The sequence below is a fragment of the Encephalitozoon intestinalis genome, chromosome III (genome assembly GCF_000146465.1).
Source record: "Encephalitozoon intestinalis ATCC 50506 chromosome III, complete sequence".
NCBI classification, from domain to species: Eukaryota; Fungi; Microsporidia; family Unikaryonidae; genus Encephalitozoon; species Encephalitozoon intestinalis.
This window is the reverse complement of record NC_014417.1, coordinates 1-26,132: the sequence shown is the minus strand read 5'-3', so window position 1 is coordinate 26,132 and position 26,132 is coordinate 1. Positions and strand designations below refer to the sequence as shown.

General features: G+C 39.3%; 18 protein-coding genes across 18 annotated transcripts; 9 read left to right on the top strand and 9 right to left on the bottom strand.

Moving 5' to 3' along the window:
• Positions 1-242: 242 nt before the first annotated feature.
• Eint_030180 (DNA-directed RNA polymerase II largest subunit) lies at positions 243-4,874 on the top strand (the record flags this gene model as incomplete). The annotated part of the gene is made up of 1 exon (XM_003072478.1): positions 243-4,874. One exon carries the CDS (start codon positions 243-245, stop codon positions 4,872-4,874), a length of 4,632 nt encoding a protein of 1,543 aa, XP_003072524.1.
• A 241-nt stretch (positions 4,875-5,115) lies between these two features.
• Positions 5,116-6,594, top strand: Eint_030170 (UTP glucose 1 phosphate uridyltransferase 1; the record flags this gene model as incomplete). The annotated part of the gene is made up of 1 exon (XM_003072477.1): positions 5,116-6,594. One exon carries the CDS (start codon positions 5,116-5,118, stop codon positions 6,592-6,594), a length of 1,479 nt encoding a protein of 492 aa, XP_003072523.1.
• Positions 6,595-6,710: 116 nt separating this feature from the next.
• Positions 6,711-8,999, bottom strand: Eint_030160 (vesicle coat complex protein Sec21 gamma subunit; the record flags this gene model as incomplete). The annotated part of the gene is made up of 1 exon (XM_003072476.1): positions 6,711-8,999. The coding sequence occupies one exon, from the start codon at positions 8,997-8,999 to the stop codon at positions 6,711-6,713; it is 2,289 nt and encodes a 762-aa protein (XP_003072522.1).
• Positions 9,000-9,159: 160 nt separating this feature from the next.
• On the top strand, positions 9,160-9,555 carry Eint_030150 (uncharacterized protein; the record flags this gene model as incomplete). The annotated part of the gene is made up of 1 exon (XM_003072475.1): positions 9,160-9,555. One exon carries the CDS (start codon positions 9,160-9,162, stop codon positions 9,553-9,555), a length of 396 nt encoding a protein of 131 aa, XP_003072521.1.
• Positions 9,556-9,853: 298 nt separating this feature from the next.
• Eint_030140 (glucose/Na cotransporter-like protein) lies at positions 9,854-10,666 on the top strand (the record flags this gene model as incomplete). Its single annotated transcript, XM_003072474.1, has 1 exon — positions 9,854-10,666. One exon carries the CDS (start codon positions 9,854-9,856, stop codon positions 10,664-10,666), a length of 813 nt encoding a protein of 270 aa, XP_003072520.1.
• A 94-nt stretch (positions 10,667-10,760) lies between these two features.
• Eint_030130 (MdlB ABC transporter ATPase/permease component) lies at positions 10,761-12,569 on the bottom strand (the record flags this gene model as incomplete). The annotated part of the gene is made up of 1 exon (XM_003072473.1): positions 10,761-12,569. One exon carries the CDS (start codon positions 12,567-12,569, stop codon positions 10,761-10,763), a length of 1,809 nt encoding a protein of 602 aa, XP_003072519.1.
• Positions 12,570-12,696: 127 nt separating this feature from the next.
• Eint_030120 (ribosomal protein L31e domain-containing protein) lies at positions 12,697-13,029 on the bottom strand (the record flags this gene model as incomplete). The annotated part of the gene is made up of 1 exon (XM_003072472.1): positions 12,697-13,029. The coding sequence occupies one exon, from the start codon at positions 13,027-13,029 to the stop codon at positions 12,697-12,699; it is 333 nt and encodes a 110-aa protein (XP_003072518.1).
• Positions 13,030-13,173: 144 nt separating this feature from the next.
• On the top strand, positions 13,174-14,796 carry Eint_030110 (T complex protein 1 subunit alpha; the record flags this gene model as incomplete). The annotated part of the gene is made up of 1 exon (XM_003072471.1): positions 13,174-14,796. The coding sequence occupies one exon, from the start codon at positions 13,174-13,176 to the stop codon at positions 14,794-14,796; it is 1,623 nt and encodes a 540-aa protein (XP_003072517.1).
• Positions 14,797-14,919: 123 nt separating this feature from the next.
• Eint_030100 (putative PSP1-like protein) lies at positions 14,920-15,654 on the bottom strand (the record flags this gene model as incomplete). The annotated part of the gene is made up of 1 exon (XM_003072470.1): positions 14,920-15,654. One exon carries the CDS (start codon positions 15,652-15,654, stop codon positions 14,920-14,922), a length of 735 nt encoding a protein of 244 aa, XP_003072516.1.
• Positions 15,655-15,718: 64 nt separating this feature from the next.
• Positions 15,719-16,549, bottom strand: Eint_030090 (TatD deoxyribonuclease-like protein; the record flags this gene model as incomplete). Its single annotated transcript, XM_003072469.1, has 1 exon — positions 15,719-16,549. The coding sequence occupies one exon, from the start codon at positions 16,547-16,549 to the stop codon at positions 15,719-15,721; it is 831 nt and encodes a 276-aa protein (XP_003072515.1).
• Positions 16,550-16,644: 95 nt separating this feature from the next.
• Positions 16,645-17,643, top strand: Eint_030080 (uncharacterized protein; the record flags this gene model as incomplete). The annotated part of the gene is made up of 1 exon (XM_003072468.1): positions 16,645-17,643. One exon carries the CDS (start codon positions 16,645-16,647, stop codon positions 17,641-17,643), a length of 999 nt encoding a protein of 332 aa, XP_003072514.1.
• A 131-nt stretch (positions 17,644-17,774) lies between these two features.
• Positions 17,775-18,242, bottom strand: Eint_030070 (chromobox protein; the record flags this gene model as incomplete). The annotated part of the gene is made up of 1 exon (XM_003072467.1): positions 17,775-18,242. The coding sequence occupies one exon, from the start codon at positions 18,240-18,242 to the stop codon at positions 17,775-17,777; it is 468 nt and encodes a 155-aa protein (XP_003072513.1).
• Positions 18,243-18,335: 93 nt separating this feature from the next.
• On the bottom strand, positions 18,336-19,739 carry Eint_030060 (uncharacterized protein; the record flags this gene model as incomplete). The annotated part of the gene is made up of 1 exon (XM_003072466.1): positions 18,336-19,739. The coding sequence occupies one exon, from the start codon at positions 19,737-19,739 to the stop codon at positions 18,336-18,338; it is 1,404 nt and encodes a 467-aa protein (XP_003072512.1).
• A 58-nt stretch (positions 19,740-19,797) lies between these two features.
• On the bottom strand, positions 19,798-20,655 carry Eint_030050 (uncharacterized protein; the record flags this gene model as incomplete). Its single annotated transcript, XM_003072465.1, has 1 exon — positions 19,798-20,655. One exon carries the CDS (start codon positions 20,653-20,655, stop codon positions 19,798-19,800), a length of 858 nt encoding a protein of 285 aa, XP_003072511.1.
• A 75-nt stretch (positions 20,656-20,730) lies between these two features.
• Eint_030040 (nucleotide-sugar transporter) lies at positions 20,731-21,609 on the bottom strand (the record flags this gene model as incomplete). The annotated part of the gene is made up of 1 exon (XM_003072464.1): positions 20,731-21,609. The coding sequence occupies one exon, from the start codon at positions 21,607-21,609 to the stop codon at positions 20,731-20,733; it is 879 nt and encodes a 292-aa protein (XP_003072510.1).
• Positions 21,610-22,566: 957 nt separating this feature from the next.
• On the top strand, positions 22,567-23,715 carry Eint_030030 (choline kinase-like protein; the record flags this gene model as incomplete). The annotated part of the gene is made up of 1 exon (XM_003072463.1): positions 22,567-23,715. One exon carries the CDS (start codon positions 22,567-22,569, stop codon positions 23,713-23,715), a length of 1,149 nt encoding a protein of 382 aa, XP_003072509.1.
• A 724-nt stretch (positions 23,716-24,439) lies between these two features.
• Eint_030020 (uncharacterized protein) lies at positions 24,440-25,606 on the top strand (the record flags this gene model as incomplete). Its single annotated transcript, XM_003072462.1, has 1 exon — positions 24,440-25,606. The coding sequence occupies one exon, from the start codon at positions 24,440-24,442 to the stop codon at positions 25,604-25,606; it is 1,167 nt and encodes a 388-aa protein (XP_003072508.1).
• A 247-nt stretch (positions 25,607-25,853) lies between these two features.
• On the top strand, positions 25,854-26,099 carry Eint_030010 (uncharacterized protein; the record flags this gene model as incomplete). Its single annotated transcript, XM_003072461.1, has 1 exon — positions 25,854-26,099. One exon carries the CDS (start codon positions 25,854-25,856, stop codon positions 26,097-26,099), a length of 246 nt encoding a protein of 81 aa, XP_003072507.1.
• Positions 26,100-26,132: the final 33 nt, after the last annotated feature.

Sequence of the window (26,132 nt, the reverse complement as noted above, 5' to 3'; positions counted from 1 at the left end):
GTGTAAGGGAGAAATGGTCTATTAAAGGAGACAAAAAGTTTATGTTGTTTGTGTCTCCTGCTTTCTATCTTCTTGGAAGGCATTTGGACTAAAAATATTGTGCCGTTCTGTACAATGTGTGGTGGCAAACCATTAATCAAATAAGATGATAATGTAGAAGGGGTAGGTCTGGCTGCAATGGTTCTGGGGGTGGAATACAACAAAAATTTCTGTCTTAAAGGCCATCGGACTAAACCCCATTGATGTTTGAGGAGAAAGTAAAAAAACAGATCAAGTCAATACAGTTTGGGCTGTTTTCCCCAGAGGAAATAAGGAATGGAAGTGTTGCTTTAATTGTGCATCCCGAGGTCATGGAAGGGGGAGTTCCAAAGACTGGAGGATTGATAGATCTGAGGATGGGAACAACAGATAGGATGTATCTTTGCCAAAGCTGTGGAGGAGATAACTTCTCGTGTCCAGGTCACTTTGGACATATCGAACTTACCAAGCCCATGTTCCATGTTGGTTATATTTCCAAGATTAAGAAGGTTTTGGAGTGTGTTTGTTTCTACTGTTCCAAGATCAAAGTATCAAAAAGAGGAGTAAGGTCGACGTTGAACAATGTATGGAGCATGAGCAAAAGCAAGTTGGTATGCGAGGGAGAGATTCTTGACAATGGAAAGAGCGGCTGTGGGAACAGACAACCTGTTATTAAAAAGGAGGGCTTAACTCTTGTTGCTTTCATGAAGGGAGAAGAAAGCAACGAAGGAAAAGTGATGCTGAATGGGGAAAGGGTGTATAGCATATTCAAGAAGATAAGCGATGAGGACTGTGTTTATATGGGGTTTGACCTAAAGTATAGCAGGCCCGAGTGGATGATACTTACTGTATTGCTAGTTCCTCCACCGGCAGTAAGGCCTTCGATTGTGATGGAGGGCTCATTGAGAGGGGAGGACGATCTTACGCACAAGCTTGCAGACATCATAAAATCCAATGGATATTTAAAGAAATATGAGCAGGAGGGAGCACCAGGCCACATTGTTCGGGATTATGAACAGCTACTTCAGTTCCATGTTGCCACATTGATAGATAATGAGCTTGGAGGACAGCCTCAAGCACTACAGAAGAGTGGAAGGCCACTGAAGTCGCTATCAGCTAGACTGAAGGGCAAAGAGGGAAGGATTCGAGGGAATCTTATGGGGAAAAGAGTAGACTTTAGTGCAAGGACGGTGATAACACCTGATCCAAACATATCTCTGGAGGAGGTTGGAGTTCCTCTTGAAGTGGCAAAGATCCATACTTTTCCAGAAAGAGTTACATCATTCAACATAGATAAGCTGGAGAAGCTTGTTCGAGCAGGGCCCAACGAGCATCCAGGAGCTAACTATGTTCTTAGGTCTGATGGACAGAAGATCGATCTGAACTTCAATAGAAGTGACATAAGGCTAGAAGAGGGGTATATTGTGGAAAGACATATGCAATCTGGGGATGTTGTTCTCTTCAATAGACAGCCTTCGCTCCATAAGATGTCGATGATGGCACATTATGCTAGGGTGATGGGGGACAAAACCTTCAGGCTGAATCTCAGTGTCACATCTCCTTATAATGCAGATTTTGACGGAGATGAAATGAATCTTCATATGCCTCAGAGCTATACATCCAAGGCAGAACTAGAGGAGCTGGCTCTTGTATCTAAGCAAATTATTTCTCCTCAATCCAATAAGCCTGTTATGGGCATTGTGCAGGACACACTTACGGGTCTGAGACTGTTTACTCTTCGGGATACCTTTCTGAACGAAAGAGAAGTTATGCTGCTATTGTATGCAGTGAATATAGAGTTTAGTGACACTGCTCCTGGAGAAACCACTTACATGGGGGTGAATAGAACAAAGGACTACGATATTATGAAGGTGCTGAAGAATCCAGCAATAGCCAAACCTATGAAGCTTTGGACGGGAAAGCAGATTCTAAGCTTTGTACTTCCAAACCTAAACTATACCGGATTTTCTTCGGAACACAATGAAGATGACAATGAAAACATCAATGACACCAAAGTTATTATACAGAATGGGTATATTCACTCTGGAGTTATTGATAAAAAGGCAGCAGGAGCAACTCAAGGAGGACTTATCCACATAATATTCAACGACTTTGGGCCAAAAAGAGCAGCCCAGTTCTTCAATGGAGTTCAGAAGATGATCAATATTTTCATGACCGGAATCCATACGTTTTCAATAGGAATAGGAGACACCATTGCAGATGCCAAAACGGTAAAGATGGTTGATGAAGCCATCCGAAAGGCTAAGGAGGAGGTTTCTATAATCATTGAAAATGCACGTCAAAATCGGCTTGAAAGACTTCCTGGAATGACGATGAAGGAAAGCTTTGAAAGCCATTTAAACCTTGTACTGAACAGAGCAAGAGATGTAAGTGGAACAAGTGCACAAAGAAGCCTCAGCGGAAATAACAATATGAAGACCATGGTCCTTGCTGGATCGAAGGGGTCTTTTATAAACATATCACAAGTTACAGCCTGTGTAGGACAGCAGAATGTTGAAGGAAAACGGATTCCTTTTGGGTTTTCCCAGAGGACACTTCCACATTTTGTCAAAGACGACTATACAGGAAAAAGTCGAGGATTTGTTGAGAACAGTTATTTGACAGGTCTTGATCCCGAGGAGTTTTTTTTCCATGCAATGGGAGGAAGAGAGGGTTTGATAGATACAGCCATCAAGACTGCCGAGACAGGATATATCCAAAGAAGACTTGTGAAAGCGCTTGAAGATGCCATTGTAAGGCAAGATGAAAGTGTCAGGAGCGGGAATGGACTGGTATACCAAGTAAAATATGGAGAAGACGGATTTGATGCCACTTTCTTGGAGTCACAGAAGGTCGATGTAAAAAATTTTACAAAAAGGTATTATATTGATATGTTTGGAAATGGAGAGTTGGGAATTAAGCAAGGACAAGTTTCGGAGGAGGTTTACGGAATTCTTTGCTCTGACGTTGATCTACAGAAGCTCCTGGATCAAGAGTATGAGTGGTTAGTCGAGGAGATATTTGAGGGGCCTCCAATATCTTCTATAGGAGAAATAGACATAGAGCATGACTATCGAGTCAAAGACATTTACCAAAATGCTGTGATGAGCCCTTGCAACCTGACTCGTCTGCTAGCATCGGCAAAGAGAGAATTCCATCTTTCGGCCGGAGATGTTTCTCCTTATTACATACTTGAGGCACATAAGAACCTTATGACTTCCAACAAAATTCTGAATGTACTCATAAGAACCAATTTGAGTGTAAAAAGAATCCTTCTTGAGCACAAGCTAAATACGGAGGCATTCAATTGGGTAGTGGAAATGATACGCGCAAAGATTCTAAAGGCTAAGATAACGCCAAACGAAATGGTGGGGACATTAGCAGCACAGTCAGTTGGAGAGCCTGCAACACAAATGACACTGAATACATTCCACCTTGCCGGGGTTTCTTCCACTGTGACTATGGGAGTCCCTAGACTCAAAGAGATTTTTAATGTAACAAAGAACTTGAAAACACCATCCATGAAGATATATCTTGATAAGGAGCACTGTAAAACAATTGAATTGGCAAAGACAATCCAGAATGAGATAGAGTGCCTTACGGTGAAGGACCTGTGCCTCTCTTCCGAAATATATTATGACCCAGAAATAACAAGTACAGAGATTGCAGATGACAAGGACTTTGTAGAAGCGTACTTTGAGTTTCCAGACGATGACGTGGACTTCTCTTCCCTGACACCCTTCTTGATAAGGCTTGTTGTAGATCGAGCTAAGCTTGTTGGAAGAGGAATAAACCTAGAATATGTTGCAACATTTATCAGCAAGGAGTTGGGGAATGGAGCCCATGTGATCTGCAGTGATGAGAACGCAGTTGATATGGTGATAAGAATCCGGATTGCAAAATCAGAAGACGAATCTTTAAACTTCTACATGGTAGTATTGAACTCTCTGCTGAAGTTTCAGTTGGGAGGATATAAAAACATTAAGAAGGTTTATATTAGTGAGGACAAGAATCGGAAAGAATGGTATCTACAGACTGACGGGATCTGTCTCCCCCAAATTCTAGGAAACCCTTCAGTTAACAGCCAGCTTACAACCTCTAATGATCTCATCGAGATTGCAGAAACCTTAGGAATAGAGGCAGCGAGAGAATCTATCTTAAGAGAGTTGGCCATAGTAATAGATGGAAATGGGTCTTATGTCAACTATCGACACATGAGTCTTCTAGCTGATGTGATGACTATGAGGGGGTATCTCTGCGGAATAACTCGTCACGGTGTCAATAAGGTTGGGGCTGGTGCGTTGAAAAGAAGCTCGTTTGAAGAAACGGTGGAAATCCTTTTGGATGCAGCACTAGTTTCGGAGAAGAACCTATGTAGAGGGATAACGGAGAACATCATGATGGGGCAGCTAGCACCCATGGGGACTGGAAATGTCGAGATTATGCTGGACGTGAAGAAACTGGATAAAGCCATTCCATTATCTAATCCAGTGTTCAAGCCTAATGAGCCTGTAACTCCGGTGATTAGTACTCCTTCATCAGATTCCTTCTCAATTAGTAGCGGGAACTGGAGCCCAACACATCTCGAAATGGCATATCCTAGAGACCTAAGTGGAAGGCTATCTCCCACTAGCCCTTCCTATTCTCCAACGAGTCCATCTTACTCCCCTACAAGCCCTTCCTATTCTCCGACGAGTCCATCTTACTCCCCTACAAGCCCTTCCTATTCTCCGACGAGTCCATCATATTCTCCAACGAGTCCATCTTACTCAGTACTAACACCCAACTTCTCAAACAAAAATAAGAGTAAGGATCAAGATGGCAACAAAAAACGAAGGAATGAGGAACCTTTCTAATTATACTAATAAAATACTTCTCATCAGTTCCTCTGAAGAGCAGCCTTTGATTGGTTCCATAAAATTCCCCTTATTCTTGGTTTGTAAAATGGAAGATTCCTGTCAAACTTCCCTACATATCCAACCATTGCACTAACTCTGACATCTTGTTAATTCCTAATATTCTAGCCAACAGAAAGATTGATATTGACAAATCGAAATGAAACGACTATATAAAAAGGAAATGGAGGAGAAAAGACATATGCAAGAAGAAAATGGGAAGGAAACAACGCTTTCTGGTGATGAAGCTAAAGACTTCCATAAGTCTCTAGATGAGTTTGACGACAAGTGTACTTGCAAGCTTCTGAAGGAAATGAAAGAGATATTGGAGAAAATGAAGAAAAGACATTCCAATCCTATCGATTTAAATGAATTCTATCGTCTATTTGAGAGATATCTCAGAACTAGAAGCGAAAAGATAGTATGGGAAGACATTAAATCTCCAAAGGACAAGATTATTCAGTATAGCGATATACCCGATCCAAGTGAAAAATCAAAGGAGTTGGTGAAGAAGCTGGCAGTGCTGAAGCTTAACGGAGGGTTGGGAACAACAATGGGATGCAATGGGCCAAAAAGTGCCATAACAATTAAGGATGGAAAGAATTTCATAGATCTAGTTGTGAAGCAGATGAGATATTTGAACACCAAGTATGACATTGAAGTTCCGTTGATACTGATGAATTCGTTCAATACTGAGTGCATGACAGAAAAGATTGTATTCCGATATGATGGAATCAGGAAGTTCTCACAAAGTAAATTCCCTAGGATTTCATCGGAAACACTACTTCCTGTATCGTCTTCATACGGAGATAAAGGAATGTACCCGCCCGGACATGGAGATTTATTCTACTCATTGAAAAACAGTGGAATGCTTGAAGAACTGCTAAATGAAGGATATGAATATCTTTTTGTGTCTAACATTGACAACCTAGCTTCCACAGTCGATCTAAAGCTACTGGAATACTTCGCCACTAATAACTTAGGATTTCTTATGGAGGTTACTGATAAAACACGTGCCGATGTCAAGGGGGGAACTCTTATAGAGTATAAAGGAGCACTGAGACTCCTTGAGATAGCTCAAGTTCCATCGAACAAGAAGTCTGAGTTTACCAACTTCAGGAAGTTTACAATATTCAACACGAACAATATTTGGATCAACTTGAAGGACATGAAGAAGAAGTTAGAAGAAGGATTTTTTGATCTAGATATCATCGAGAATAAAAAGACTTTAGGTAAGGAAACGGTTATCCAACTAGAAACAGCCATAGGATCTGCAATCAAGTACTTTCCAAATTCCTGCGGAATAGTGGTTCCCCGGTCTAGATTTCTTCCTGTGAAGACTTGCTCCGACCTATTTCTTGTTGAGAGCAATTTGTTTGTCGAGAAGAATGGTACTCTACAACTTCATCCATCGAGAGTCCCAAGAGCATGCCCTGTGGTTAAGCTAGAGGGAGAGAACTTTTCGAAGATAGAGAGTTATGAAAAATGCTTTAAAGGGATCCCTGACATTCTTGAGCTGGATCACTTGACGGTTAGTGGGAATATCACATTTGGAAAGAATGTAGTTCTTAAAGGAACAATCATCGTATTAGTGGACGAGAAAAAGGAAATTTATGTCCCCGATGGATCAGTGCTAGAAGACGAGATCCTACATGGTCATCTCCCCAGGAGAGAACTATAGACCATTAAAGTTTTATTACCCATAAGCAACTTCTACCAGTAACTAATAGAAGACTTCAGTGTTTGTCCATTTAGGTTGGGATATTTAATACCCAGCCGTATACTAAAAGTTTTTCATCAATCGAACAGTCTAACAATCTTCTGGGCCACTTGCTCATTATCACAATAGACTTCAATAGCGCATTTACAAGCCACGTTGAAAACCAACTTTACGTGTATGATAACCGGGGTTTCGTAATATTCTCCATTCAATACCATAGACATTGTGCTACTTTCAGATTCTTGGCTGATTATCTTCATGTTAAGAAGATCCAAGATTTTTTTTCCTGCTGTGTAGATATCTCCTTGTAGGTTAAAGGAGATTTCATTTCTCCTATTCGGGCTTTTCTTTACTCTGGCCGGTTTTACAAAGTCCAAAGTGGTTATTTGGAAGGGCTCGAGGGAAATAGAATCGGTTTCTGTGTCTGACATGTCCCCTTCCATACAAATAGTGAAGTCAAATGCTCCATTGATGACGCAGCCCTCTTTTACGTTCCATTCTCTTGCAATCAAGAGGGACCCCAAAGGCTCTATCTGCTCTATCTTGATACTTATGTTTCTTTCTTCACCATCCGAGCTTGCAAGATTTAACACACCATCGCAGATTTGTATTCCTTCAAGACTATTTTCCAATGAAAATTCGAGAATTATTTTGTCCTCATAAACCTTCTTGATAACCTTGATCTGTACATCTGCATTAGGCTCAGTAAGAATCAACTCTCTACAATTCTTTATCAGTGTATCTCTTTCTGCTTTAGCATCCTCATCCGACTTTCCAATATGTTGAAGCACACGACCCTTGAGATCTCCAAGCTCATCCAGACTAAAAGGCTTACACGACCTTTCCAGCTTCATGTTTCTTAATAAAAAGGCTGCTGTTTCTCTTATCGATTCATCCTGATCGCCAAGACATCTCTTCATTGCATTTTCTACAGTCGATGGAGAAACAACAGAAGAGATGTTGTATAGACACTGCAAGGCTCCTGCTCTTACATGGTTGTTTTCCAGGATAAGTCTGTTCAATACATGAACCACATATTTACTAGGCGCCCTAGACTTAGGAATTTCTTGTCCAAGTATTCCAAGGACATCTAAGGTTATTTGGTAGTACTGGGAATCCTCAATGTATGTGCAAAGAATCTCAAGAATCCTTTCTCTCATGCCGTCGTTCTTTACAGCTCTTGAAATAACCTCAATTATATACTTCTTGAATTCAAGTTCTCCTCTTTGCAGAAGTGAGTTTCCAAGAAAATCGACGTATAGAAACTTCCTTGACTCAAAAAGATTACTTAAAGACTCCAACGTATCAATGGCAATTTTCTTAAATCCATCTCCCATATCATGGACCATACTTGGAATTAGACTTACAAGTCTGTCTATTGTTTCCTCCGTTCCTGTCTTGAGGAGTGAAGTAATTGCAAACATGGAGATGGATTTGTTCTCAGATGACACAAGATCTTCGATTTCTTTATTAGCAACAGAAACCTTCTGGGGATACTTCTGTGCAAGCTGAGAAACAATTCTTATTGCACTAAACTGTAGAACTATATTTGTGGACTTGAGGAATATTCGTAAGGACTGGACTGCTTGATCAACAAACTGAGACCCATACTCTTCACTAAGGCCGGAGACTGCCCTGGCTGCTTCCATGAATATCATCTCGTCGCAGTATTTTGAGTTAAGGAATCTTCTAAGAATTGGAAGAGCTTCGCTGTTCTCCTTCATTGAATCGACAACCATCCGAACCCCAATGATTCCTGCAGGGCCTCTAGAATGTTCCACCGAGCTCAAGTGGAGCCTCCTAGACTGTGCCAGAAAACCTGTGATGTGATAGTCCATTAAGGGATTTCCAGAAAGTTCAACTCCTTCCAGCCACTTTTTCACTTGTGTAAAATTACTGCAAAGAAGCTTATATGCTACAACAATAGACATATCTTTTCTGGCCTGCGAGGTAGAGATAAATGCCTGATTCACATACTTTCCAAAGTCGTATACCATCTCATCAGGTACAATGGAAAACAATGTTCTTAAAGCCATTGCTTTAACATCGTCTGGAATCTTTCCATTTAAGTCGTTCATCAGTATGTTTATCCCAACCAGACCTTCGTTAGTGAGTTTAGACATTTCTTCTATCGCAGAGTATATACAGAGCTTTAGATAAAGATCTTTGGATTGAAATCCTTTCAAAAGTGTTATATACACATTTCTGATGGTTTCCTCCGACAATTTCTTTGTGCTTAGCATATAAAATAAGGAGTTGAGGGCCTTGACAGCGCTTCTGGTTAATACAGGCGACTTCGTAAGAGACTCGTTCATTTCTTCAAGTAGTTGACGCTCCGTTGGTGCTGCAAACAGTTTTGTTTTCATTTCCGATGTTTTGGGGATTATTTTTTAAGGTCATCAAATATAGAGGATTGCTGAGTGCTTACTTCTCTGTAATTCTTCGGGTATTCCCGGATATGAATTGTCTGCTTATAGATTGGGAAGCTCAAATATAGATCATTTCTATAATCCCATTGTTTGGGCGATGGGAGTGAAGGAGATAGGAGATGGAAAATATGGAAGAGTAATAGCAGTAAGCCCCGATCCATTGAAGATAACATGCAAAAGAGGAATTAAAAAAGACCAAAAAGAAGCACCAAAAGACATAAAAGAAAAGCCCTTTAGAAATAAGTCAAAAGTCAAACTGTTTAAATGTGTTTCCATGTGGAAGAATCCAACTAGCCAGATCATTTCATTGGAATCCAGAATTGCCCACGACAGATTCAGAAGCATCCAGCCAAAAATAAACATTAAGGACTTTGCAGAACTAAAGTCGTCTCTGGACAACGCGGAGCATCTTTACTCTCAGGACTTTGCGAAAAGGAGCATTAAGGAGCCAGAAGAAATAAAGGAGTTAAGCAAGCCACAGGAACCGCTCTAAAATAAAATAGATTCACATGCAAGTTAATTTTATTAGGGAATGATTTACTTTTAGCCTGTTGACTCTGCGGAGATATCTTCTATCTTCTTGTTGATACCATCTACCATTTTCGATAGGCTTAGAAGTTTCCCCTTAAGGGCCTCCATTTTCTTGTTCATCTCCACGAAGAGATTATCGGCATGCTCCATCTGGCTCTGGATTTCTTGTTTTGTTGTAGACATATTTGGGGCTTGAATTCAAGAACATAAAAAACAGGGCATTCGTCTCTTAAAATTTCCTTTGTTTATTCAAATAGAAAATGCATCCGATAGATAGAGTATGTTCAGAAGCCAGTTTTCCAATGTGCGAGCATCTGAGCAGCGAGATATGCAAAAGCACAAGCAGAGGATTTCTTTTCTTCAAAACCAAGGTGTCTTCCCCGACAACTGTAATTCTCCTTATTATAGCCTTGCTATCTGCTACTAGAATGATTAGGCACGTAAAAGCTCTATGCTCTTCTGTGGGACGCAAAGAAATGCTTGTATTTTTTTATCTATATTTAGGATCAGCAGCGTTGGAGGCAGTGCTTGTTGGCTCCAAAGAATTTATTTCAAAACACACACATCTTTTTCTCACTTCCATTCAACTATCATTGTACACTTCGGCATTCTTCTCTCTTTTTGTTGGAAGCATAACTGTAGACATGTTTACAAGAATTTTTGGACTTGGGGCTACAACACTACTGAAGATCTCGACAGGCATCTACTCTGTAGGAATAGGGACAGTTATATTCACAGGTCTAAGCACGTCGAGCAAGGAACTGACATCCGTTCCATTTTTTGTTCTGAATCCACTTTTTTTCTTCCTGTATATGATATTCCAGGTTAAAAGACTTAGAAAGACAGACGGAGAAGTGTGGGCATATGGGACTCTAATCATATCAACTGCATGCTTTCTAATTGCAAATACATTCTCATTTTTGGGATCAAGGGTGATAGGCCTAATGACAGACAGATACTTCGATAATCTTTTTTTCTACCACTTCTTTATCCTCTGCACATTCATTATGGTACACAAATACTGGTTGTCTGTATACAATTACGAAGTCGAGTCTCTACGGCTTGAAGTTTAAGCAATAAATCCCATCAACATCTAGGATCTTCACAGAAAGTCACTACTTCACTAAAACGATTTATTCAAAGCTGGATTCTATTATGAAACCTATCTTAAGGTTGGATTCCTGTATCTAAGACAGACTTTTCACCAAGATAAAAGTCAACAAAATCCTCCGATGACTTGAGTAACTCCCTTATATTTCCATATCCTTTCATTGTCTTATTCTTTAGGAATAAGATATTGTCAAATTTTTTCAATAGGGAATGGTTGTGAACTATCATTATTATTGTTCTGTCTGCAAGAACAGACATAACATAATCAATCAGCTCGGTTTCTGTTTGATGATCAACGTCTGAGGTGGCCTCATCCAGAATGAAAATAGGGGAGTCTTTGATTATAGCTCTCATTAGACTCAAATATTGCTTCTGCCCCACACTTAGTTCTCCTCCTTGCTGCCCTGCCTCCTTTAGATATCCTCCCTCAAGACTGCTAAATACTCCATGAGTTCCGTATTTTTTGCAAATTTCCTTGATTTTTTCAAAAGAGATGTCTTTGTTTCCATACTGAAGGTTCTTAAGAATTGTGTCGTCAAGAATACAATTGTCCTGGGGCACATACGCCATTATATGTCTTGTGGATCTTCTCGTATATCTCCGCATTTCCACCCCGTCAATGAATATATCCCCGGAATAATCCAGAAACCTCAGAAGTGCATTAATGAAGGTTGACTTACCCGCACCGTTTGGGCCCGCAATAGCCAGTTTTTCTCCTTTGTGCAATGTAAAGTTTATTCCTTTCAGAATAACCTTCTCTCCTCTTTGGATTCCTACATCTCTGATGACTATGTCTTTGTCGAATCCCCTGACATCAACTTGATCCAAAGAATCCTCTTCTTTTTCATAGGTGGAGGTAGAATAATCATAATAGTACTCGTAAAGCTCTGTAAACTCCTTGGCAAACTCAGTTAATCTTTCTTTTAGGATAAAATGAAGACTGTTCAACTTAATGGCCTTTTCAAAAGTCAGGATATTGGTATTTAAAGAAAGATAGAGAATCCCGATGTGTGGAATTAACGAGGAAAGTTTTTGTAGTAAAGTGATAACATTTTCAGAACAGCTATAGACAGTCCCTATTGAAACCCGATCTCTTAACGAAATACAGAATTTCTTGGACTCCCTCTCCTCAAGCCCAAAGGACTTTACAACCTCATAGTTGTTCAAAATATCGCTAAGTTTCCTTGTTGATTTGTCTTTTGCAGCGTTATATTTTCCTCTGATACGGTTTCTTCTCGATGTTAGGAAGACAGTGATGGAAATATAAGCTATCGGTATCAACAGGAATATCAAGGATACAACAACTCCAAAGCTTCTATATATATCGATCATGGCAACTAAGACAAATATGGTTGAATTCATGAGGGTAGGAATAACTACATCGACAGCTTCCCCTACAGCTTTGCATTTTCTATATATCCTACCTTCCATATCCCCTGGAGAAATATCATGGAATGCATTGTATTCCAATGATATGTATTCCATGAAAATATCTCTGTAGCAATCTCTGTATATGTCTTGTATTACCAAAGCCATCAGGAATATAGGGAAATATTCAAAGACCGTTGCTAGCAACCCATAGAAGAAAAACTTATAAGCTAAGTCCATGTGAAGCCCAAGGTCATTTGCCTTTATGTGTTCCGCTATTCTAGGGATTATGACTGATGGTATATAATCGTACAAGATGTTTGCAGTAGTTGCCAGTAAGACTATTGGAAGGACCATGAGGCATAGATAGGTCCTGTTCAGTACATACTTCCTAAAGATTTCGACCACGCCATGGACCAGACTATTATGTGGTTTTAGTCTAATCATTGCACTTTGTTTTAAGGGGTTCGAATTTAGAATAAGTGATTTTTGATTCATTTAAACTGTGATTTCCCCTGGATTTTCATTTTAAAGGGAAAGAACATTCTCTTGGACCGTGCATAAGTTCAATTTTCTTCAAAAAAGCACTAAACATTTTGAAGACTAAGGCATTAGGAGCGATTTATTAATCGACAATAACCTCCTTAAGGTTCTTGAAAGATCCTACCACGACTAAATCTGTTTTTAGCACATTCTCCTCCGCATTCTTCAAGCTTGTCTCTTTAGTGACTCTAACTCTAACCTTATTTGGAATCTTCTTGCTTCCGCGTGAATGTATGAAGTTGTTGAGATCGCTAGTTATAACCACCCCAATCTTTTCCCTAAAGTGCTTCTGTATCTCTCTTTTCAGTGCTTTAACAGCTTTGGGCGCCTTTTTCGACCATGGAATGGCGGTGCATATTTTCCTTAGGTTTACTGTCATCTCCACTGTCTGGTTCTCTTCGATTTTGGACCACATCAGGGTAAATTTTTTACTTGGAAATATTACTCTTTCAAAGATACGATAGGAAACGAATTCTGTGATTGGGGTTACGATATCTGCATAGGGTACATACCTCAGACTGTATTCGAGTTGTATAATTTCCCAAAAAATTTACCCTACATGAACAAGGAGATTTCCACAGCGGATATCCTGTCAGGTGGCGAGAGTTATAGTGGAGCTTCTGCGGTAGAAAAAAATGCAAATGCAATGATGAAGGTATATAATGCAATAAAGACAAGCTTTGGACCTCTAGGGTTAGACAAGATGTGTGTTGATTCAGCTGGGGAGGTCAGCATTACAAACGATGGGGCAACCATCCTCCAGAGTATGGTTGTGGACGACCCGGCAGCCAAGATTCTTGTGGATCTGGCAACACATCAGGATCATGAAGTGGGGGATGGAACCACATCTGTTGTTTTAATAGCTGCAAGTCTAATTGAAAAAGGAGCCAAGCTTATAGCATCTGGGGTTCATCCCTCGGTGGTTGTTTCTGGATACAAGATGGCATTTAATGAATGTGTGCAGTTTATTAAGAAAAGTATATCCAAGAGTACCTTGAATTTGGGGTCAAAGGCATTAAGAAATGTTGTAAAGACAAGCATCTCTAGCAAGGTTATCAGCTCAGAAAGTGAACTATTCTGTGAGATTGTTATAGATGCATTGAAGTGTATCGAGTCATCCACCGAAGACAAAAAGAACATGTATCCCATAGAAGACATCAATATTCTGAAGCACCCAGGGGGTTCTATGAAGGAATCATTTTTGCACCAGGGATATGCTTTGAACTGCTCTTTAGCTTCTAATTTTATGAAAAGGGAGATCAAGAAGCCTAAGATCCTTTGCATAGACTTTGGACTTCAGAAATATAAGAATCCCCTGACGGTAAACATAGTTGTCGACAATCCCAATAAACTGGAGGAAATCAGAAAGAAGGAGCTAGAAATCACACGAAAGCAAGTTAAGGCAATTATCGATTCTGGAGCCAATGTAATACTCACGACGAGAGGCATTGACGACATGTGCACTAAGATCTTACTTGAGGCAGGTGTGGTTGGGATTAGAAGGTGCAAGAAGGAAGATTTAATAGTTATTGCTAAGGCAATAGGAACGAGTTTGGTGTCTTCTACTTCTGATTTGAGCGGAGGGGACAATATCACAAGTCCAGGATCAGCAGATAAATTTGAAGTTGTATCGATTGGTGAAGAAGAATGTGTGTTTATTAATGGACTTAAGAAGAAGATGGCATCGATAATCCTAAGAGGAGCCAATAGTCAGCTTCTTGATGAAATGCAAAGGTCGATTCATGATGCCATTTGTGTTTTGAGACGGACCCTTGAGTCTGGTAGTGTTGTTCCAGGAGGAGGATCGGTTGAGTGTGCACTGTCCTTAATGCTGGAAAAGTTTGCATTTACCGTCAATTCCAAGGAACATGTTGCTATCCACCGCTATGCCGAGTCACTTCTGTCAATTCCAAAAATTTTAGCCACTAATGCGGGTCTAGACTCGAATGAGATAGTCGCAGGTCTACTGTCCTCTCAAGCCAAGGAGATAGAGAGTTCTTCGGAAACAAGGTTTCTGGGGATTGATGTAACGAGTGGGAAGATTCAAAACAACTTTGAGTTTGGCATTATCGAACCCAGTATGAACAAAATGAAGTCGTTAAAGGCTGCAACCGAGGCTGCAATAAGTATCTTGAGGATTAATGAAGTGATAATTTTGCCACCGGATCAGTCCAAAAATTAAATAAGATAATAACTTTTCCATTTCTAATCTCGCAGAAGCAGAGCTAGACCTTGAGATAAGAAATTATACAGAAATATTTTATCGGGTTTTAATTACAAAAATCTTGGGCTAGAGAATTCAATTCTAGAATTCAATAAGCTCCTTCAAATACTTATTTTTGGACTTTTCGATGGCACACATCCATATTCTCGTCTTATATACTCGATAAAGCTCCTTCACCAATTCTCGGAAGTCTACTCTCTCATCACTTGCAAAGTAGAAAGTAATCTTATTGAGATCCCATTGGTATTCACATCCGACAACCTCCATGTCTAACCCGCCTAGGATAGCCCTTTCTTTACAGAACTCTAAGGCCCTTGCTTGCATGCTTCTTTTTCTTTCCAACGCCTCAAGATCCAGAAGCGTAGCCAGTCTGTATATTCTTTTAGGTTGGACTTCATTAGAGATGTCATCATATCTTTTAAACAGTTTTTCAAGTTTATCCTTTGTGGTCACTCCAACCACAACTCCACAGTCTTCTCCCCTATCAGCTTCCAGTATCACATAAGAATTTTTTTTGACATTAATATTAGCATCCACAAATGCAACATCAAGTCTTTTGCTTTCAAACTGTATAATATAATAGTGTGTTTCGGGTGTTATTGACATGAATTTAAATGAGTTTTCTATACCTTCGGCCACCTGTTTTGAAGGAAGATCCGTAATTATTCGTTCTATTTTGCATGCATTTTCCGATCTCCTCTTGAATGGGTTTGTCCCGACAATTCTCCAATCTTCTTGGTTCTCTTGCCAGGTTTCGGATGTTTCTGACCACAAGCTGTTCAGAAATGGTGAAGCCCAGTTCTTACAGAAAGACATCTTCGGGGTGGGGTAATTTTTAATCTAAAAATAATTTTAAGTATGGCTAAAGGTGGCCCTTTGCCTAATGTGTTAAAAAACCCCATTCTTCGGCAGACTTCCTCACCACATCTCCATAAAGTTTGATTGTGTTACTAAATACCGTTTCCACCACTAGGTTAAAATCTTTTTCTGTTGCATTACTTATTATTTCAGCTACTTGAACGACACAACATGGCTCATTCTTCTTTTTCAGGACCTTTAGGGAACTGAAATCGGTTGTAACATACTCAAACCCAGCGTAGCTTTTTCTGATCTTACAGTATGGGGAGTCAGTTTCTATGAGGAGGGAATCAAGCGGAAGGTTTTTTATAACGTCTATCCCCTCAGATGTTTTTGCGGAGCATCCATTAATCCCTATAAAAAATCCCTTTTTTATCAACTCCTCAGCTTCTTCTATACTTCCGGTAAAACTATGAACAACGCCTCTTAGCCTGTAATCAGAAACAATTTCCATAAAATCCCTGTGGCAGGATCTTGAATGGAGAAAATAGCAATCTCCTTCCAAATCCAGTTGAGACCTAAAAATCCTCTTCTGAGATATCTTATCTGCAAACTCAAGACGGTCGTAATCCAGGCCACACTCTCCTATTGCAACCACAGCATCCTCTTCTATCAATGGGATGATTTCGTCAATGTTCTTATACTTTGAGGATGAGGTAGGGTGAATACCAACTGTCGATATCGTCTTGTACTTTCTTGCCAGATTTATCGAGGTTTGGCTTGTTTGATGGTCCAGACCAATAAATATTGGTAGGACCTTGCTATCTTTACATCTCCTAATAACCTCTTCAACCGAACTTTCATCCCTTGCAAGTAGTTTGTCGGTGATGTTCACAGCAATGTCAATGAACATCAGGGTGTACTCCATAGACACCATTGAAATAAGGAAAATACAACAGTTAGGACGATCTTCAGGGTCAAATCGCAGAAAATGCCTAGCCCCAGGTGATGCGAAAGACCTACGAATCGACAAGTAGACTAAGTAAGAAGATGAAGTCTTACAAGAAAAGAATTTTGGATCCTGGAACAAAACTGGATGTAGTCAAGGATGATGATAATCTTGAGAACATTGACGACTATTGGAGAACAGCGGAATCAGTTCTTAAGGATGATACTACAATTGAAGTAGACGAGACATCAGTGTATAAAAGTGATACGGGAGGGGAAGATGAAAATGAAGAGCCAAATGCCCAGAGCGACACTCTTTTTGACATAAAGACTATAAGAGAAAGCCTATCGGCTAAGAATCGAGACGTTTTTCTTTCTTCTTCTAGAGAGTCATTGGAAACAAACAGTATTCTTGAAAATAAGAGGCTTTCGAGCTCTTTTGAAAGGATTGAAGATAAGCCTGAAGGGCAGCCAAAGAGCCCTGAGGATGGAAAAGAGTTTTCTGGAGAATTCTACACAGAAATAAGTTCTAGAGGAGAAGAATTGAATGAGTATGACGACGATCGATGCTCGCCGAATGAAATGGGGAAGGACCAAGGGATAAGTCCTGCAAAGGAGATGAAGGACAGATACAGAAAAAGACTTCAAAGCCTTGGGAAGGGAGTAGAGAAATCTACAGCGAGAAAAAGCATAATTGAGCCCAAGGAAATATATGAGTACAAAGGAGAAACTATCTACAACTCCGAGGGAAAAAAGGTGGCGGTAACAAACATATCCGCGCTGTACAGAGGAAGAAGCGCTTTTGAGCCTCTTGTAGCATCGACAATGCTTGAAACAGCTATTTTGTTTCTAAACAATCTGGCCTTTATAAAACCTGAAAAGGCGGTTTGCAACTTTTCGATATTTATGATAAAAGGAACTGTATGCATAGAGATGGGACATGACAAAGTGATTCTGAAAAGAGGGAGTATTTGCATTATCGAGAAGGGTGATGTTTATTCCATTAGCAACTCCTTTGGAACCAGGTGCACTATATTGTTGACCTATTCCATTGTCTGAAGCTTTAAATACAGAAAAGAATATCCCTCAGTCTTACTTCAATCGAGTCAACACTAATACGAAAGAAATCTAGGCTTTACTGACTCTCTTGAAAACTGGTATCTCTAAATATACATATAAAATAAAGAACTTTACTTGGTATTATCTCCCCCATCTTCACAGAAAACTAGATTATTTTCATAGTATTCAAGTAGATGTAATGGGCATTTTATATGTATTTGTGATGCTGGAAAACTACCCTTTTTTCCATCTTTGAACTGCAACCAGACCATAAGGGATGCTCCCTTTTTCTCCACCGAAATAACTTTATTAACCAATTCATCCCAGTCGTTAATGATAACTTTAGTCTTTTCAGAAGTGCTTTTGTTAAGTTTCTTCGGAGAAGTTTTTCTGTTGGCTACCTTTCGGCTAGGTCTTTTCAACTTTTCTTGGGATTCTTCGTATTTCTTTATCAGGTCTTTACAAAAAATGTTCTTTTCATCTTCCCAAGTGTTTTCCGAGTCGGAGTATCCTTCCCATTTCACAAGATATTGCTTTTTTCCCCCTTTCTTTCTACATCCAACGATTTTATCAACAACATATATGTTTTCATCCCTCATTCCACGTGCCTAAGAACTCCTGTTTTCATCAACGAACCATAAATACTCGAAACGAGAGTTTCAGACGGGGACTCATGAAAGCAATTCCGGGTTTTATTGGTTCTTTAATATCTTTTCCGATTCCATTCCAATGTCTTTGGTTTTGATATAGGTCTTGTTTGTTATTCTACTTCCCAGGAAAAAGGATCCGAAGAAGATAAGTATCACCCCACAGACAAATACACTAAGTTGATAGCGGGTGTATTGTTCAAATTCCCGGAAGTAGATCCCAGCAGTAAATATACTTAAAAGAGTCCATGTGACGTGAAACATAGGAATTACTAGCAGAGCATCATAATGCCTTAGAGCCCTGTTGAGCCAGTATATTTGAAAGAATGTGCATGTTGCAAGAATTATGATGAAACAATATGTTGTGAGGAATATAAATTGGTTGTCCCCAGCAACTGTCTTGTCAATCATCTCACCGAGGCTTTTTATAGATAGGGTTGTAAAAGATGCTATGAACGAGGACAAGCATACATAGGCCAGAACCATTGTATACTTAATAACTGTCCCCTCCTCGTCAAACCAAACACCCTCTCTCCTTAGAAATATCATATTCTCGTCAGGAAGTTCCCAATTGCTGTTAACTTCTACGTACTTAACGAATATAAAGAGAACTATTATTACAAGAATGATAAATCCAAGCCATACCAATGTTTCCACGCGAGTATACATCTTCAAAAGCTCGCAAAGGGTATAAACCTTGTGGCTAGTAGCTGTATTCATGACTATAAGTGTTGTCCCTGCAAACACAAAGAATATTGCAGAGAAATCTTTCCAGGTGAAGATCTCCTCGTTGATCATTGGAGCAAGTATGCTGTTTGAGACAAGACCTGTTGCACTCAGCACAGCCATTAGTGATTGATTTCCAAAGAGATACGAGCAATATCCAAGAATCTTTCCCAGGCCGTACGTAAAGCATCCTGCATAAAATGTTTGTAGGTTCATATTGAATAGTCTTATATGTGATTGTTTATATGATTTCTTCTGAAGGTTTATTCCAATATTTATCCCGATATTTCCACTTATAGATAGAAATACGCCAAGTAACCAGGAGTTTGATTTGTCAGGAACACATTCATAGAAACCCTTTTTCCCCATTAAGCATGATTGAGTTATGTCGCATCCACTAAGAGATCCAGGCCGGTTCGGATTGCATTCTTTTCCTTGAGGAATGCTTCTACAACAGTACATAGAATCGAAATTATCATCCTTTCCATACTCGCACTCATTCTCAACCTTACATTTCCCTGTGCAAGCCAAAGGCCCAAAAAATGAATACGAGGAGCACTCTGTAGGCCTGGTACAATGCTTTCCCGGAGGTAGAACCTTCTGGCAGATGTTATCAACACAGAACATTGAATGGACATCCGGTCTTGATCTGGTTAAGCAATCGCTATCCTTAAGGCATGCTTGTGCAGCCGCCACCAGGCCTGCCATACAGCCGATAATCATTGTTTGTTTACTCAAAAGGATCGTATTAAGCGTCAACTCAAGAATAAGAGAAGATGATTCAAACCTCCGTTACTTTACACCTATTTGCAACCAACAAAAGCAATATACGGGGGTCGTTAACAGATACGGCAAGCCTACCTGCTTCCTCAAAAAACGATGCAAGGGTCTCATCATTGTTGTTGTATAACTTGAAATCAATCATTCGACCATCTCTTACAAATATCCCTATCTCACATGCAAAAACCTTGAGTCTCATGTACATCTCGTTGCCCTCTTGCTCAATGGTAACAAGACTTATACCAAAGACATTTTTGATCAGCTCAAGTGATTTCTTGTACCAATTGTATGAATCTTCCAGATAGCTTTCCATAGTTATTAGAGAAAGTCTTTTCTGCTTTCCACAGAGTTTATCTCTTCGGTCCTTCATCTTTTTCAGTTCCTCTTCCGCCTCGCTAGTACTTGATATTGCAATTTCTTCCTTGAGAGCACTTATTTTTTTAGAATTTTCTTCAACTTCTTCGCATCCTTTATCAAACAATGCCTTGAGTTCATCATATGTTTTTAAGTTTTCGTCAAGGCTTTCAAGTCTAGAGTATTCCTCGGCAAGATCTCTCTCTCTTTCCATTTCATGGCCAAGCATCTCCTCATACTTCAAGAGTTTATTTTTGGTCTCGTAGATAAGCTCTGACAGCTCAGAAATGGATTTGGAAGCTTCTTTACCAATAGACTTAACATCTTTCAACTGGGATTTGCTTTGATTCATTATGCTAAGCAGATCTTCATCTTGTCTATCTTCCGGCCTAAGACTTTGAAGAAGAAGAGTCTTTGTCGTTCTTTCAATGTACCCAAATTTATAGTTGTTGAAGTAGTCCTTGGCATGCATATAGTCATGGTCGGCTGTTTCATATCTATTCATTTGGGGAACCTAAAGGACAGATTTAAAATACCAAACAAACGAGACCATTGGGAATTACAAACGTTTATATTTGAATTAATCTCTCTTTCTAAATGAGATGTCATACGAGTATATAGCAGATGCCAGCGATCCTAAAAGAAGAGAAAAGATTTTCTGATGGTTAATACTTTCTCCTAATGCAAGTATCCCTGCAAAAGACCCTAGGCTCTTGTTCAAGGCACCAATCATGCTTAGAGCAGTGGAGGAAAGGACATTAAGAGTCCAAGCAGTACTGAAAGATGTAAGAAAGGCACAGAATGACGAAATCAGGATCCACACAAGCTCTTGAAACCCAAAAATTCCCATGCTTCTTTCATCAAAGAGTGCAGACAAAAGGACAAGAATTGGCAATGAAATAAGATTCGAATAGTATACGGATTCTGCTTTTCCCTTACTGTTCATGTCGACAGCAACCTTTAGCGACAATACATAGGCCGTTGTAGACAGGATGTTGATCAGTATCCAGTAATAACCAATGTTAAGAACAACATCTGAAGAATTTCCCGTATAGGAACTAATGATCATTAACACAAACGACATATAAGACAAAGCGCTTATTTTCTTCTTGAATAGGCGCTGCTCAAGAAGGGCAACCACCACTATGCTACTGTTCTTGAATAAAGTGTATAGGGATATCGGAAGATAGTACAGAGACTTTGATCCCGAAAATATCATCACAGAAAGCAAGAGAGACGGAACCATCCATTTTCTGAAGTTGGTTAGTGGAAATTTAACAAGGCCTGTGATTCTCAGAACAAGTAACCCAGCAACTATGGTAAAAGACTGAATTGCTACCAAGAGATATTGCATTTTAAACCCAAGGTTCGATAGTATATACTTATTGGAAAGCGTTGTTATTATCGAACTAAAGAGATAGATCAAACTTGCAGTAAGCTCTTCAATAACTCTTTTCATTCCAACTTCCAATTTGTTATGGACAAAAACCTCTTGTGAAACAAGGGAGATTACGTCTCAGGAACACCTAACGTATCAGATTGTACACATTGGAGAGTCAATTCTTTAAGATCTTTGCAGCATACGATTAGGTAATATTTGGAACAGATGGTGTGCAATGATTGGTGATACATGAGCGAATGCTATTCAACTGTGTAAATTGCGTAAGACTCTAAAAAGAAAAGGAAAGTAATCCATACATGCTGAAGAGTACAGGTATGCAATAACATTTGGTGATTGATAAAGCCTTGGTATGAAAATATCTAGCTTAAATAAGAAACTAAAAGACAAACCATCAAAAAATAAATTTTACATGAACATTGGCTTTTGAAAGACGTTTGAAACATCAAATATGGCGATCAAAAGAGACAAGAGAGCACCTATATGTGTGGTACTCTTTCTTTTCCCGCATAGTGATGCCGGGCTTTTGTGGCTTATCTTTCCTAATGTAACATTTGGATATTCACAATAGATTCAAAGCGGGGAACAATGATTGTGATCGTAGGGTCTTGATAAACTATATAACAAATTTTTAATAGTATAAAATTGATATTAAATCATTATTTCACTACATCCTAATCGAGATACTTTTTCTTCTCCTGGGATGCCAAAATTCAAATTATTGACTCCATCTTCATTTAAATCATCATCGTGCAGATAATACCATCTCTCCAGAATTTAGTTTTCCAGCTTCTTTAACTTCACAATTCACTTACCATATGGCCTAATCAGACCGTAAAGTATACCACTATCCCAGATATTTGAATCTTTTATAGGCTAAGAGACCGAATATAAATTGAGCACTAGAACTTTATACCAAAATCGTTTGATTCTCTTTAATCTCTTCGAGAAGGACAGAATTAATTTATAGCCACAATAAGGTCGGATAGTTTGTAACTTAATTATCATTGGCCTTTAATGAATATTATCCTATTATTATTTTCAGGAATATATATTTTGTTTGGATTTTGCTCACAGAGTAAGATTGTGATGAAGGCCATTGGAGGGATGAATGGAGTAACATCATCAAACCCTAATCCTAGCTTTTCCGCGTCTATAGAACATAGTAGTTCCGAGATTCCAAAACATGTTGTGGAAAATATAAGAAAGCATATAGGGTCTCTTCCAAACGGTCCCATGCCTCGTCTTAGTATGGCATATAGTAATGTTGTGTACATGTTCAGCGTGGGAAAGAACCGTTACATTTATAAGGAATTAAAAGACTTCGATGCTCAGGACGAAATGATTAATAACATGGTAGCAAGCGAAAGGGTGATAGTGTCAACTAACAAGTTTCGGATAGAAAGATATTTAGATTCGGAACATTCAATCATCAAGAGGGATTTAAAAGAGATTGCAACAGAACTCCGAAGATTTCACAATATAAAAGCTAGCGGAATACGGAGTTACAAGGAACTGGTAAACAATATGATGTATAAGTGCATCAAAGAAATACTACCTGGCGAAGAAAATAATGCAAACCCTAGAGATGTAATAGAGAAGATAAAATCTTTAAATCAAAAGTCCTATAAAAAAGATAAGGACCATATAGTAAGACTTCTAATTGAAGTGCAGAATAGAGTATTCAGAGTATCCACTGGAGACTTTGAATCAGTCACATGCCATAATGACCTCCAACCAGGAAATATACTGATGGTAAAAACAGGTGTAGTTTTTATCGACTTCGAATTTGTAGCAATGGGTTCTCCTGTAATCGACATAGCCAACCTGTTTTGCGAGGCAGCTTATGACTACGAAAACTATGTATTTCAGGAAGAGAACTTTCCAAATACCCAAGAAAGACTGGAATTTATAGGAGAATATATGGACAGTAACGAGCATTTGGAAAAAATGTTGGAACTGGTGGAGGGAGCAATGGCGTACAGCCACTTTCTATGGTATCTTTGGGCATTAGGCAATAGCCGTACAGGTTGTTCCAAGAACTTCGACTATTCCAGATATGGGAACTCACGGCTGCACCAGTTACGTGTTTGTGGGATCATAAACCATGAAGAATACGAAATACTTCAGATAAACAAGTCAGAGCTTGTGAATAATACTTCCTGAATAAAATATTGAAATCTTTCTTTTCTTCCCTTCAATGGTAGAAAAAGAGTTTATTCCTCAGAGTTAGAAGATTTGATCCCATCAGAATGTTGCATAGAATTGATGGCCAGCTGTAAAGTGTAAAAATATCGCAATTAGGCCATATCCACCAAAAACAACTAAGGAGAAAACTAATAGTCTTCAAAAAGAGTTATAATGTGTGATTAATAGAGCAAAAGGCAAAAAAGGTTCAATAGGACAGGAATCATTTGTCTTGGTAAAAAACATGAAGATTAGCTGGATAGAGATTACTATTTGGTGGAATAAATTCATGGATTTACAATATCTAGCTTGGACACATGTGGGCGTTCTTAGAAATAAAAAGAAGTTTGAGAAAACAGATATATAAAGCCAAAGGGTTTCCATTAAAGATAGACAATATAGAGCTGTTGAAATAGGAACAGAAGATGATCTCAGGGCGGGCCCTGAAATGGAAAGGGGTGAAATGAAGACACATAATCTCCTTTCTGGGAAGCCTAAGGTCTTCTGTGTTGATTGGCTAATTATCAAATAGCAAATAAAAGAAGAAGATCGGAAGGAGAGACAAAAAATAGGTCTAATTTCTGGAGTAGGGCGTTAAAAAGAATTGTTAATGGGGCGAAATATGATTGGATCATGGAGAGAATTTTAGAGTAAAATAGAAAAGGAGAAAGTAAAATACTTTTCGAGAAGTGGAGTGATAGACATGGTATGGAAAAAGATATTGGTATTTAAATTTTTCGACATAATCGCTTGCTCAATGGTAGAGTCCTCTGTGGCTGGAAGCATGATAACCTCTGTTGTTAAACTGAAAGGGACAGAAAGTGAATCAATGCCTTTTCCATTGTTGTTCCGAGGAACCGGGATGCTCATTGTACAGCCAACAACAAAATTCAGTGACCTGAGGAGGGATCTTCAAGCTATGATAGATGTTAGAGAATTTATTGAGAGTGGGAATCTGGCAATGGGAGTATGGATGTTTGCAGCTAAAGATCTGTTATATACCGATGATGATCGATTTAAGAGGATGTTTTCTGAGAAGATAGTTCCATACCTTCAGAAAATATCTTTGGATTTATGGAAAATATATGAGAAGAGAAATAAGACATTCAGTGAGTTGCTTATGATGGCATACAAGAGAGTTTTCCAATGCGAGGAGGTAGAGAACAGAGAGATGACAAAGTTTGGAGAAGCCATTATTAGTGAGGTAGAGAAGATGGTAGAAGAGGCAGAGGAGGAAGAAGATGAAGAAAAAAAAAGAAAAAAAATAGTCGTATGCTATGGTATTAAGAAATATGGAGAGAGACTTTGCAATAGGTCTTGGTGGAAAAAGATAATTAATGCAGAAAGGATTGTATGCGAGGCATGTTCCAAGTTGTACGAGACCCCAGAAGAAGTAGAGTTGATGGGATGCATGGTTGAAGGATGGGTAAAGAAGGTATTGAAAGAGAACAGTATTAGTGAAGAAGAAGCTTGTGAATATCTATACTTGGAATACAGAATTATTTCGGTTGGGTTACTATTAACCACATGCAAGGAAAGAAGTAAAGATGTTGTTGAAGAGATAATCAAGCAGATAATGATAGGGAAAGATGGTGAAGAAATAGATTTAGAATATGTTGAGAAGGTCTCTGATGCAGTTCGGAGGAGACAGAAGGCTGAGGAAGAAAGAAGACTTAAGATTGAGAGGGAACTGCTAGGAGAATCAGAAGACTCAGGAGGACGAAAGAAGAAGAAAAGTCGGGGGGGGGGGCAGGAAGAAGAGACTGGCAGCAGAGGAGAAGAAGGAAGAAGAGGGAGAGAAGGAAGAGGAGGAAGAGCTGGTGGGGGCGGTCGGAGGAGTTTCTATTCCCTCGGACTCTGGAAAGAGTAAGGGAAAGCAATCAGAAAGGCCGAACTACAAGTTGCACAAGAGAATTACACGATGGAGTAAGGATGCAGACAAGATCAAGAAAGAACTAGACAATGGGAAAGAGGAGAAGTGGAAGGGAGGAAACATAAAAGAGATTCGTGAGCAGAAGGAAGTACATGACATAGTAGAAGTTGTAGAACTGCTCCGAAGTCCAGATGAATCGAGATTTTTCATAGATTTGGGTGGAGATGAGAACAGGATTCAGAAGATGGCAACTGCAACACTTGAGAGAGGAGGAAGGAGGGAGGTTGGAATAGTAGAAGTAGGAATCTTCAAGAACGGGAAGGGAGAGCATGTTATCTATCACCTGATGTTCAGGGTTACAAAAGTAGAAGAGGTAAGAAGTGCTATGAGTTCCCTGGCAGCGGAGAAAGAATATCTGTCGGAAGAGCAGATGTCGGAGGGGGGAGTTTGTGTATCCTCCAGGAGTTCGGTGTTCTACTTGATGGAGTAGAGATGTTAGGGAGATGTGGGATGGGGTAGGATT